Here is an 11,784-nt window from a genome sequence, read left to right as displayed (position 1 = left end):
GCAATTTATATTTCACTTCATTCTTGCAACAAAACCACAATCAGTGATTTTTATTCCCATTTTCCACATGTAAAAGATTCGATATAGCCAGTTGTAGATTCTAGGGCTTGTAGCTGGCAGCCAGTTGTACAACCAGACTGTGTTTCCAGAACCCATGGAGTTTATCACTAAAATATACTACCTACCTGGTCTCTCAATTATTGTTTACATCTCCTAAAACAATAGTTGAGATAACTAACATCCAGAGAATTACCCCAAAACATTGCAACCAAAACAGAACACAATCAATGGATATGAAAAAGTACCTGGAATTCAAAATGAGTTAAGTATAGCAATTCCGCACCTAAGCTCATAGATGGGTTCAAGTCAGTTCTTGCTATGAATATATTGACTATATATGACTATATGATTATATAGCTATGACTATGCTATGCACATACCTACTACTTCTGTGTCAGATAAAAGGGAGGTAAATTTCACCTGGAAGTCATCATTTTTTCTTCCGATATAAAAGATAGCCAGAATGTATCACATAGAATCCTCAAGTAAAGTGACAGTCTATCATGAGAAGTAGTTTCAACATCACTTGGGCTAAATACAGAGATACTCCTCAGTCGTGTCTTTCTTATGTCTCCCCTCCAGGAAAGCCAGTGGAGCAGGAGTAAACGGGACCATTTAACACTGTAGAGCACACCTTTGTAATGACTTAATGAAAAACTGAACTAAGGATCTGAAGAGAGATTGTTCCAAAAAAGAAACCACATGGGACATAAGCATCACCGAGGGATGCTCCATTAGGGAAACACAAGGTGCCACCGCCATGGGATACCACTGCACACCCACGGGGATGCTAGAAAGAAAAAAAAAAGAGATAAAAACAAGTGTTGGTGAGGACGTGGAGAAACTGGAGCCTGCCATGGCCTGAATGTTTATATCTTCAGAATTGGTATGTTGAAATTCTGATGCCCCATGTGACGGCATGAGGTGCTGGGGACTTTGGGAGGTGCTTAGGTCATGAGGGTGGAGCCTTCATTAATAGGTTCTTATAAAAAAGACCCAGAGAAATTGTCTGCCACTTCTATCATGGGGGGACACAGTGAGAAGATGCTTATAAGCCAGGAAGGGGGTCCTAATCAGCTATCAGTCCAAATCTGCTGGTACTGTTACTTCGACTTCCAGCCTCCAGGACTGCGAGAAATACCTTTCTGTTGTTTATAAGCTACTCAGTCTGTAGTGTTTTTGTTACAGCAGTCTGAATAAGACCCAGTCCTCACACACTGCAAGACTGTAAAGTTCTTTCTTTTGAAAATAGCTCCTCAAAAGATTAAGCATAGAATTGCCACGTGAACCAGCAATTCCAATCTGCTGTATGCCTCAGAGAAATGAAAACCTATGTCCACACAGAAACATGTGCATGGATGTTCATAGCAGCTTTATTCGCAATAGCCAGACAGCAGAAGCAACTTCAATGTCCGTCAACTGAAGAAAATGGAAACGTGAAATAGAGCCTATCCACATAACAATTATTTAGCAATAAAAGGAGGCATGCCCCAACAGGATGAGCCTTGTAAATGTGTCAAGGGAAAGAAGCCAGTCACAAAGGACACATGTTGTGCCTCCATTTATATGAAACATCTGGAATAGGCAAATCCCTAAAGACAAGTGGTTGCCAAGGGCTGGGGATGAGGAGAGAGGTTTGGAGGGAATGGGGAGTGACTACAAATGGTGTGGGATTTCTTTGGGCGTCATGAAAACTTCTATCATTGATCAAAAGCAAGTTGCAGAAACAGTACCCCGAGGCCTTTTTGGTCTAGAAGCATTGAAGGCAGTGTTACCAAGTGCCGTCTTCAAGCACATCCAAGTCTCACTAAGGCAGAATTGCATCATGATAAGACTACCCAGCTGCTTTAGGGATAACGTCAAGGCTGAATGAGCTAATTTACCAATGATTATTATTCAAACTTTTTTGGATCCTGGACCTTTTGAGTATGTGTTGAAAGCTTTGAACAAGGTAGGCATGGTGTTACCCCAAGGAACCTAAATAATTCCACAGACATTAGAGGAGGACTCTCCAAGATTGATGTGAAACATGACAAAAACAGGATCACTCTCTAATTTTGCCTCAAAGAGGGGGAACCAGGAAAGAAGAGCGCCATGGCACCCCGAAAATGACCAAACATCCCCCTTTCCTGGCTAACAGGAGTGACTACTGCTTCGTCTCCAGTGATGACTCTAGCCTGTTCCTCTAGCTTCCTAGATAAAAATCAAGATACCATAGAGCTCCTGTTATGGCTCAGTGGTAACCAATCCAACTAGTACCCATGAGGATGCAGGTTCAGTCCCTGGCTGTGTTAAGGATCTGGCATTGCCGTGAGCTGTGGTGTTAGGTCGCAGATTTGGCTCGGATCTGGCATTGCTATGGCTGGCAGCTATAGCTCTGATTCGACCCCGAGCCTGGGACCTTCCATATGCTGCATGTGCGGCCCAGAAAAGCAAAAAAAAAAAAAAAAAAAAGATTCAAGATACCTAGTAGATGAGAGATCCCACTGTGGTACAGTGGGTAAGGATCAGGTGTTGCCTCTGAGGCAGTGGGGGCTCAATCCCTGGCCCAGCATGGCATTGCCACAGCTGTGGCATAGGTTGCAGCTGTGGCTTGGATTCAATCCCTGGTCCAGGAACTTCCATATGCTGCAGGTGTAGCCAAAGGAAAAAAAAAAAAAAAAAAAAAAAAAGCAAAGAAAAAGATAGCTAGTAGCCACATTGCCTCTGCTTTCTGACAGCACCCAATACAAAGAGACGCTTCCCTTTCTTTAAACCTCTAGAAAAATTACCTTTCCCCAAATCCTATTATAAGCTCCACCTGATTCCCCTTTTTTTTTTTTTTTTTACACCACTCCACGGTTTTCCAAGGTATGGATCTCTCCTGCTGCAACAGTCAGTCCAGTTTAGTAACGGCGCATTCCTGGTGGTATTTGGCTGATGAGAATCAATACTAGTATAAAATACTCGTAATGCATTGCTAAGAAGAACACATATAAAACTTTACATATAACTTCATGTCCCTATTGAAATATGCACATATATCATACATACACTACATATGCGATCACTATGCTGACACGAGCCAAGAGAATGGCTAACAAATGTTGAGAGGATTTATCTCTGAATGTTGGTTGGTACGATTGTTTTCCTTCTTGCTTTTCTTTTTTTTTTTTCTTTTTATTTATTTATGTAGGGCCGCACCTAAATTATTTAGGGTTGTCAGTACCTAAGGTTTTCAGTCTTCCACATGTTAGAATCACTTTCATGGGAGGCTCCATGAACGTAAGGACTCCTGGGCTTCATCCCTGGACAGTCGAGTTTGGACCCCCGGTGATTCTCACCCGTAATGTCTGAGGAACCTTGAAAAACACAACTTTGATCTGGTGTTGTCACAGCTGTGGCTTAAAGCTGATCCCTGGCCTGGAAACTCCATAGCCCATGGGACAGCCAGGGGGGAAAAAAAAATAAAAAAGAAAAACATAACTTTTAGGACAACCTAGAACTTAAAGGCTATAACAGAGGAAGGGGAGAAACTTTGAGGCGAAAGGAGAAATACAAGGAGCCTGAAACCATGAAGCTTTGAGTGCTGGGAACAGGGAGCATGCTGGAGCTCTCAGTAAACCTGAGTTGACTCAGCTGATGGAACTGCAGGCTCCTTCAGAGAAGGGCTGCAAACTCAGCAGGTCTGGAAAGGAAAGATGGGTAGCATATAAATCTCATGCACGTTTCCCACCCACACTGCTGACACCAATCAGCAATTCATTAGTTTCGTCCATTGAAACCAACAGGTTTTTCAGACACGAAGTCTAACTCTTCCTCAAACATTCCCGCTGGTAATTTGCCTTCTTCCAACCCTATTAAATCTTTTCCACCCTCCCAGGTCCTTATTCTCTTTGTTTATGCTGCCAGACAGCTGAAAGCCCACCTCCAGCCAACGAAGAAATATAGAAAGCTCAATTAAGTTTAAAATCCCCCACTGAGCATCTATATGACACAACAGTGTAAGTCATTATTATCTTTCAACATCGTGTTAACCTTTTAAAATTTTTTTTTTAAATGGGACTTTCCAACAAGCAATCTGATTTCTCTTGTGCCCAGAAATGTAAGCAGAAAAGCGTTCCCACCTTTAACCATTTAAAAGAAAAACTCTTACATTAAAAATGAATACTTTTTGTCTATAGCACAAGGTAAAATGACTTAGCTAAAAAAGACTTCCAAGTATAAACTTTCATCTTACCACGACAGCTGTTGTGCATCGGGTTCGTCCTAAAACACACACCACCCCACAATTACATTTTAGCTGCAAGTTCCCCTCAATGTTTTATGCCCCTTCAGATAGGCAGCAGTACATTTTTTTTGTGTGTGTGAAAACCACCGATTTTTCCAATGGCAGTAAAATTTCCAATTATTAACAGAGAAACACTATTTGATATTAAATCAGTTTAATCAGTAGAATGTTATTATGTCCTCATCCTAAGCTTACTGGACTAGCCAATTAGGTATCAAATAAAAATCTCCAAGTAAATGAGGGTCAATGATAAACTAAATGGAACCCCAAAGCAAAAAAGTGATTCCTTTAAAATTAAGTATTTAGAGTTTTCCTATTCTATTACAAAACTATTATGCATAAAGAATACCACTGAAAATGAAATCACATAATGTATTCGCATGGAGAGTATCTCAGCAGAATAGGAAATTTAGAGCTTATGATGATGAGACACATATGCCACTTTAAGGTGATTTGGAGTAGTTTTCAGAAAACCCACATTCCAATAAACCAACACTATGTCTGATCAACACGGTTGCAGACTTAAAAATAGTGCTCTCACACCTAGAATGCCTTTTTGGTAGGCTAATGCCAAAAATTCCATGTTAATAAATGGCAAATTTAATTCTGCAGAATCAATCCTTGTATGTGAGATAGAGGTAACATCAACTTCGTAGTACTATTAGAAGGATTAAGAAAGATTACATACATGCAGAAGGAAAGAAATACTGTGGCAGAATTCCACAAGGAGGGAAATAAAATGTCTTTTGAGACTAGACCATGGGAATCGGAACAGACAGTTGGGAAAAAGATACAGAAATTGCTCTGCATAATAAAGGGGGAAAGAATCTTAAGATTTCCCGAGCAGCTGAGAAGGAAGGAAAGAGGGGGGATCCCAAGACAGAAAAACTCTGGAGAGAGGATGGGGAGGATGGCACAGTGAGATGGAGCAAGGCTGGGACCCAAAGAACTGGCAATAAGAAGTTGCCTGTGGGCAGCAAGGCTCTTCATAAAATAAGGCTGAGCCATTCTAACCCCGCCCCCAACTCCAATGTAAATCTGCTACAATTAGCAACCCTTCTCCCTCAACAAGGTCGATTTGATGAAATGATCTTGTGTCTTGGGTAAAGTCTTATGAAGAGTCTGCTAAATACAAGTGCCTCCTTGGAAGTGATGTTTTGAGAAAATCAGGAAATGTGGGCTGGGTTCCAGATGTCAACTTACACCAGGTGATGAAAAAAGAGCAGTTATAAGAGATAAGACACCCGACAAGCTGGAGCAATCAGCAGAAACGGAGAAATGAAACAAGTGGTGTCTGGATGGAAATTAAACCCCAGAGATAGTGGGGGAGAGAGATAAGAGGCAGAGTTCATTTTATTTAGATATCATGGGACCTGAGGGACCCTGGTAGGCTGGCGGCTGAGGGGGTAAACCTGGCAGCTAACTTCTAGCTACACCCTGTGTCTTTTGATTGGCAGTCAGTAAATGTCAGCTCTCTTCCCTTCTGAGGAATGAATAGCGTTTCCTAAGTCAGATACAATTGTTTTCACGCTTATTACAACTATCGGAGAAAAGAGGCAAACTACTAAAAGTGATATAAAACTAGCACAAAGTTGAACTTGATCCAAAATAGTCAACCAAGAACGAAAAGATCTACCTGCGGGTAAATCAGACATTTGTCCAAAACATCTGTGATTTCATCATGTTAACTAGGAGATTTCATCACGTCACATGGGAGAAAGCAGCGATTTTGAGGAAGGCAATTGAGCAGCCTGGGCGAGGAAGTCAGATGGAAACCGTAAAATCAACATCTTTTCTGCAGTAAGAATGATTGGAAACATCCTAGCAACAATGTGGGCTTTTCGTTTCATGTTAACGAAAAAGGTTAGACATTTATGTTCAGATAGCAGAGAAACTTAACTGAAGACTTCCGTTTTTTTTCAAAGTATACACACACACACAAAAGAAATAGACTAAAAGCGTTTCCTGGGTAAACAGGTGCTGCAGGATGAAGGTGCAGCCGCTCCCTTCCCCAGGGAAGTCTCCGAGGGTCCTGCAGGGAAGCGAGTCCGTGAACGCGGAGAAGGCACGTTCATCGCAGCGATTATTAGTGCACAGGTGCCTCCATTTGCTCCAGTGAAAATGCCAAAATAGAAACGTACTGTACCTTGGCTTGAAATCAAGGGGCTTTGTCAAACTGCAATTCCCTTACTACTACCTAGAAGCAGAGGGCGTGGAGGGGCGGCAAGAGAACCTCTCACAGGCTCTTGCGTCTCCCAGGTACAGCCAGCTTTACAGAGTCGCTTCTACAGAAACTGTGACTTGCAACCTCATCCCACCAGGGAAAAGAAACCCCAAACTCAATTTGACCGCCCCCAGCTGCGCCCCACCTAACTGGGTCTTGCCCCGATGGGTGTTGCGGAGTGTAAGCCCCAGGTTCTTTCCTGAACCCTGTCCCCACGAGGAACCAGCCTCCCTGTTTTCGGGCAGCAGCCGCGTCCGCTCGCTCCTACCGTGGTTCCTGACCCTTGCTCCGGCTCGTCCTGTCCCGGCCGGTGGGCTGGGGATTCCCGGGAGTCGGCGCTGGAAGACGCGGACGCCCTGACGGCTATTTGTAAACACGCTCCACGTGCGCTCGCCCTGCCCCATTCGCATCCCGCTTAAGGTACCTGAGGATGCGCAAGTCTCTCGTAAACCCTCCGAGAGTGCGTTTTTTTATTGCACCTGAGGGGGGAGGAAGCCTCGCGCAGAGAGCCGGGACTCTGGGAAAAGGACTAAGACAGGGTAAACGTGTACCGCCCCCTGCTGGCCGGCGAGGCAGTCTGCAAGCTGCAGACTCCCAGCCCTCCGCCGAACCCACGCGACGCCCAGAGACTCTGCAGCGGATGGCCCCGCCCCCGCCCCGTCCCCGCCCCTCCCGCCGGCTCGCAGGAGACCCCGCCCCCGGGCCGCGCGCGCTCGCCCGCTCAGGCCCCGCCCCCCCACCGACGCAACGTTCCTGCGGGGGCGCGCGCGTGCCCCTTAATCCCCCGCCTTCCGGCTCCGGCGGCGACGCTCGCAGCCGGCCGCCGCCGCCGCGCCGCCAGTGTCAGCCTCCCCCGGGAGACTCCATTTGCTCCCAGGGCGGTCTGGCCGCCGCGAAGGCGGGCGGAGAGCGATGCCCCCGGCCCGCGGCCTGGCGTGCCCCGGGCCCAGCGCCCGCCCGCTCGCTGCCTGGCTGCGGCGGTGACAGCCTGGTCGCTGGCGTCCACGGAGGAATCCGGGCTCCCTCCCCGCCCGCGGAGACGTCCTGCGTTCCGGAGCCCGCCCTGCGGGGAGAGGCCCTCGCTAACGCGGCTGCTCCCTGCCCTCTTACTCTCAGGAGGTAGGCGATTCAGGTCCCGCTGCGCCCCGACACGCCAGAGAATCCTGAAAGCAGTACTGGCCGTCCTCAGCCGTCCTGTTAATAGGAGGCGGTCATTTTCTCGACCTAGTTGCAGGATAGATGTGGGTACTGCCACCGACCCTGATATTGAAAGAAAAATGTTTTTGGTATTTCCCTGTAGGTTTCCGAGGCTCCGAGTGCCTAGACAGCCCCCGACAGGAACTTGGCCCATCGAGGATCATCTTTCACCAGGATTATTGTAACATCTTCACTGAGCCTTCCCCCGCCTCCCCTCTGAGTCCTGATTTCTGCCAATGAAGTTTTCCGATGCTTTCTTTCACCATGGGACACCAGTTATTGTTCACCTTTTTCCGTTTCAGTTGCCCAACACATTAGGTAGACGTTTGTGTCGTGTTAAAGTACGAAGTTGCTGCCTGTCCACTTTCACCTCATTCGCACCGCTCCCGTCTGTCCAGCTTGCCTTATCTTGCTCGCCTACGATGTCCATAACTGCTCACTTGCGTAACCTATAGCATTCCTTTCCCGGAGAGGCAGCCTTCCATGCAGCGCACTGCCCGACAAAGACAGCAGCAGTCAGGGGGCCGAGCTTTCCCATTGCATCTTCCTATCTAAGTAAGTCTGCACCTCTCGTCTTAAGCTAGCCCGTTTCCCTAAATACCCCCGCCTAAGTCTTAGTTCCTTTGACCTGGAGCCTCACCTGTAACAAGGGCGAGAGGAATCCAGTTTGCAATAGGACTGTTGTAGAGCCCTTGCTGGTACCCTATTGGTTGCCATCTCTACGGAGATTACAGTTCATGAAAAGACCTTAAACTCAGCGAGGAGGAAGCGAGATAGAAGGTAGGATTAACGGGAGCTAGTCCTTGTGGAAGGACCTTTGTAAGTTTTGCCACAGCAGAGAGAAGAGACTTACCCAGGCCTTTGCCTGGAAATTGGCCAGTACCCTGTCCATCTAGGTTCCTGGGAGACGGGGAAGGGATCTTAAAACTCCATTTTCTTGTCTCCTTGTGTTCAAACTGTTGTTCAGTCTCCTGTTCCAGTAAATATAAAATCCTGGATGCAAAATGCTGGGGAAACGGAAGCGTGTGGTGTTGACAATTAAGGACAAGCTTGACATTATCAAGAAGCTTGAGGAAGGCATCTCTTTCAAAAAACTTTCTGTGGTGTATGGAATTGGTGAGTCCACAGTTCGTGATATTAAAAAGAACAAGGAAAGGATAATAAACTATGCAAACAGCTCAGATCCGACAAGTGGGGTCTCCAAACGGAAGTCGATGAAGTCGTCAACCTATGAGGAGCTTGACAGAGTTATGATCGAGTGGTTCAACCAACAGAAAATGGAGGGGATTCCGGTGTCTGGAACGATTTGCGCAAAACAAGCCAAGTTCTTTTTTGACGCTCTGGGGATGGAAGGTGATTTTAATGCATCGTCTGGCTGGCTGACTCGGTTTAAGCAGCGCCACGGTATTCCAAAGGCTGCTGGTAAAGGAACAAAATTAAAAGGAGATGAAACCGCTGCCCGTGAGTTTTGTGGTAACTTTCAGGAATTCGTTGAGAGAGAGAATTTACAACCTGAGCAGATTTATGGAGCTGATCAGACTGGATTGTTTTGGAAATGTCTCCCCTCAAGAACATTAGCTTTTGAAACCGAGCAGAGTGCTTCTGGTTATAGGTCAAGCAGAGAGAGAATTATTATTATGTGTTGTGCAAATGCCACAGGTTTACACAAACTTAATCTTTGTGTGGTGGGAAAAGCCAAAAAACCTCGTGCATTCAAAGGAGCTGACCTTTCAAACCTTCCTGTCACTTATTTCAGTCAAAAGAGTGCATGGATAGAACACTCTGTTTTCCGACAGTGGTTTGAGAAATACTTTGTGCCACAGGTGCAGAAACATTTGAAATCCAAGGGGCTTCTAGAAAAAGCCGTGCTGCTTTTGGATTTCCCCCCGGCGCATCCAGACGAAGAACTGCTGAGGTCAGATGACGGCAGAATAATTGTGAAATATTTACCACCAAATGTCACCAGTCTCATTCAGCCTATGAGCCAAGGCGTTCTAGCCACAGTGAAAAGATACTACCGAGCAGGACTTCTCCAGAAATACATGGATGAAGGAATTGACCCCAGAATGTTCTGGAAGAACTTGACCGTGTTAGACGCAATTTATGAAGTGTCGAGGGCGTGGAACATGGTAAAGTCAAGTACCATAACCAAAGCCTGGAAAAAACTCTTCCCTGGCAGCGAAGAGAGCTCAGGCATGAACATTGACGAAGGAGCCATTTTAGCGGCTAACTTAGCCACCGTTTTGCAAAACACAGAAGACTGTGAACATGTTGACCTTGAGACTATCGACCAGTGGTTTGACTCCCGGAGCAATGACTCGAGCTGTCAGGTGCTAACTGACAGTGAAGGTGCTGAGGACCCGGCCAAGCCTGCCGAGCACAAGCCCTCCAGCAAGACGCGAAGAGCAGACCTGAATCCAGAGAAGCATATTAGCCATAAAGCTGCCCTCGAATGGACCGAGAATTTACTGGATTATCTAGAACAACAAGATGACATGCTTCTGTCGGATAAACTGGTCCTGCGGAGGCTTCGAACCATAATAAGAAGGAAACAGAAGATCCAGAATAACAAGAGTCGTTGACAGTGCGCGGAAGGGTTTCCGTGCGTTTGCGTCTTTGTGACTTTATCTGCAGTGGAACTTATTTTCTTGTTTGAAGTGCTGTGGATTTCCAGGCCAAATGCATTTTATAAATGATTTTAGGATTAGATGCCGTTTTGGATTTACTTAAATGACTGCGCTTTGGTGTCGATTCTAGGACGTGAGCATTGACATGTGCTTTGTTTAGCTCCTGTCTCTAATCTGTGTTATACTAATTCGACCGTAAGGTCCCTGAGGCCACGGATCTCGTGACTGTTTCGTGCCTGAATTTCATTGTCTATTAGAGGACCGTGCACTCTCTAGGCAATCAATAAATCTTACTTCAATTTTTATGACTTTCTCTGAACTTCAGTTTCCAAACTGAAATACAGTGGGGGTAAGGTTCCAGGTCTACGATTTTTCCACCTGCTGAAAGTTTGAGAATTCAGCAAAGATTCTGCTTGACGTACGTGTATTTTACAGTGAAAGCAGAGATCTGAAGGAAAGGAACCTAAAGCTTGAAATAGGGCATTCTGTATTTGGAGAATCAGCAGTTCAGACTGGCTGTCTCTGAATATAAGGAGGGAAACAAACAAGCTTCAAACCTCCCCCCGGGAAAGGGCTTGCTTGCACTTCACTCTTAGCTCATCTCTCAGTAGGGAGAGGTCCTTCCGAGTTGCGGAGAGACTACCATCCCTGTTCCAGAAAAAGAGATGTCATTTTCTAAAACGTTGCTTTTAGAAGCGATAAGGGTTAAAGTGTGTTATCTGTCATTTTGATCCTGTATAGTATAGACAGGTTAGTAGCTTTTCTCTTCAGTAAGCTATTTGATGGAACCCTTTAAAGCTTTCAAGTGTGTCATTTGCTTTCCCAGAGCATATTTTTCAGTGAGAACTCAGCATACGTAGCACGTGTAGACCCATCACAGGACCAGTGGACTGACATTAAACTGAATACCAGAAAGACACTGTAGGACAGCATGGGCTCCTGCGTCATCAAGGGCAGGGTCCTTACCCTCTTCTGTGTGATGGCAGTGATCACCTGCCTCCGAGAGTTTTTGTGAGAATGAATGAGTTCACAGGTGGAGATTGAGGAATATGGGCCTACAACAGGACCTGGCTCCGAACCAGCCCTCTGAGCCTGGGCTCCTGGTACTGGGTCGCGGAAATGGTGAGGTTTAGAAGTGGGTGAGTTTCAGAACAGATCCAGTGTGTGACTCAACCCTGATGTTGGTGCCCTGGGAAAACCCTTTGGAAGCAAGGGAGATGAAAGCGACATACGTGGCTAGATGTAGCTGAAATAAAACCGTGATGTATTTCAGTGGAAACTGGAAGATGAATCCAGTTCAGAAATCATCCTGATCCCCTACTGCTAGACAGGGTGAGGTGCTGCCGAAGTGCTGCCGGCACGTTTGAGACAACTTAGCTTGACTTATAAACGGAAATGGGCATGGG

General features: G+C 46.0%; 1 protein-coding gene across 1 annotated transcript; it reads left to right on the top strand.

Annotated features, from left to right (window-relative positions):
- Positions 1 to 7,342: 7,342 nt before the first annotated feature.
- Positions 7,343 to 10,683, top strand: TIGD2 (tigger transposable element derived 2). Its single transcript, XM_021101762.2, has 3 exons — positions 7,343 to 7,673; positions 7,855 to 8,306; positions 8,719 to 10,683. The coding sequence occupies exon 3, from the start codon at positions 8,756 to 8,758 to the stop codon at positions 10,331 to 10,333; it is 1,578 nt and encodes a 525-aa protein (XP_020957421.1). The 5' UTR covers positions 7,343 to 7,673; positions 7,855 to 8,306; positions 8,719 to 8,755; the 3' UTR covers positions 10,334 to 10,683.
- Positions 10,684 to 11,784: the final 1,101 nt, after the last annotated feature.

This window comes from Sus scrofa, chromosome 8 (genome assembly GCF_054392235.1).
Source record: "Sus scrofa isolate SSC_HxYL_T2T_F1_AM1 chromosome 8, Sscrofa_HxYL_maternal_Yorkshire_Landrace_v2.0, whole genome shotgun sequence".
NCBI classification, from domain to species: domain Eukaryota; kingdom Metazoa; phylum Chordata; class Mammalia; order Artiodactyla; family Suidae; genus Sus; species Sus scrofa.
The sequence above is the reverse complement of the archived record's forward strand: the minus strand, read 5'-3'. Positions and strand labels throughout refer to the sequence as shown.

What these genes read in the sequence shown, in the direction of transcription:
- TIGD2 (XM_021101762.2), top strand. Translation starts at nt 8,756, where the DNA reads ATGCTGGGGAAACGGAAGCGTGTGGTGTTGACAATTAAGGACAAGCTT.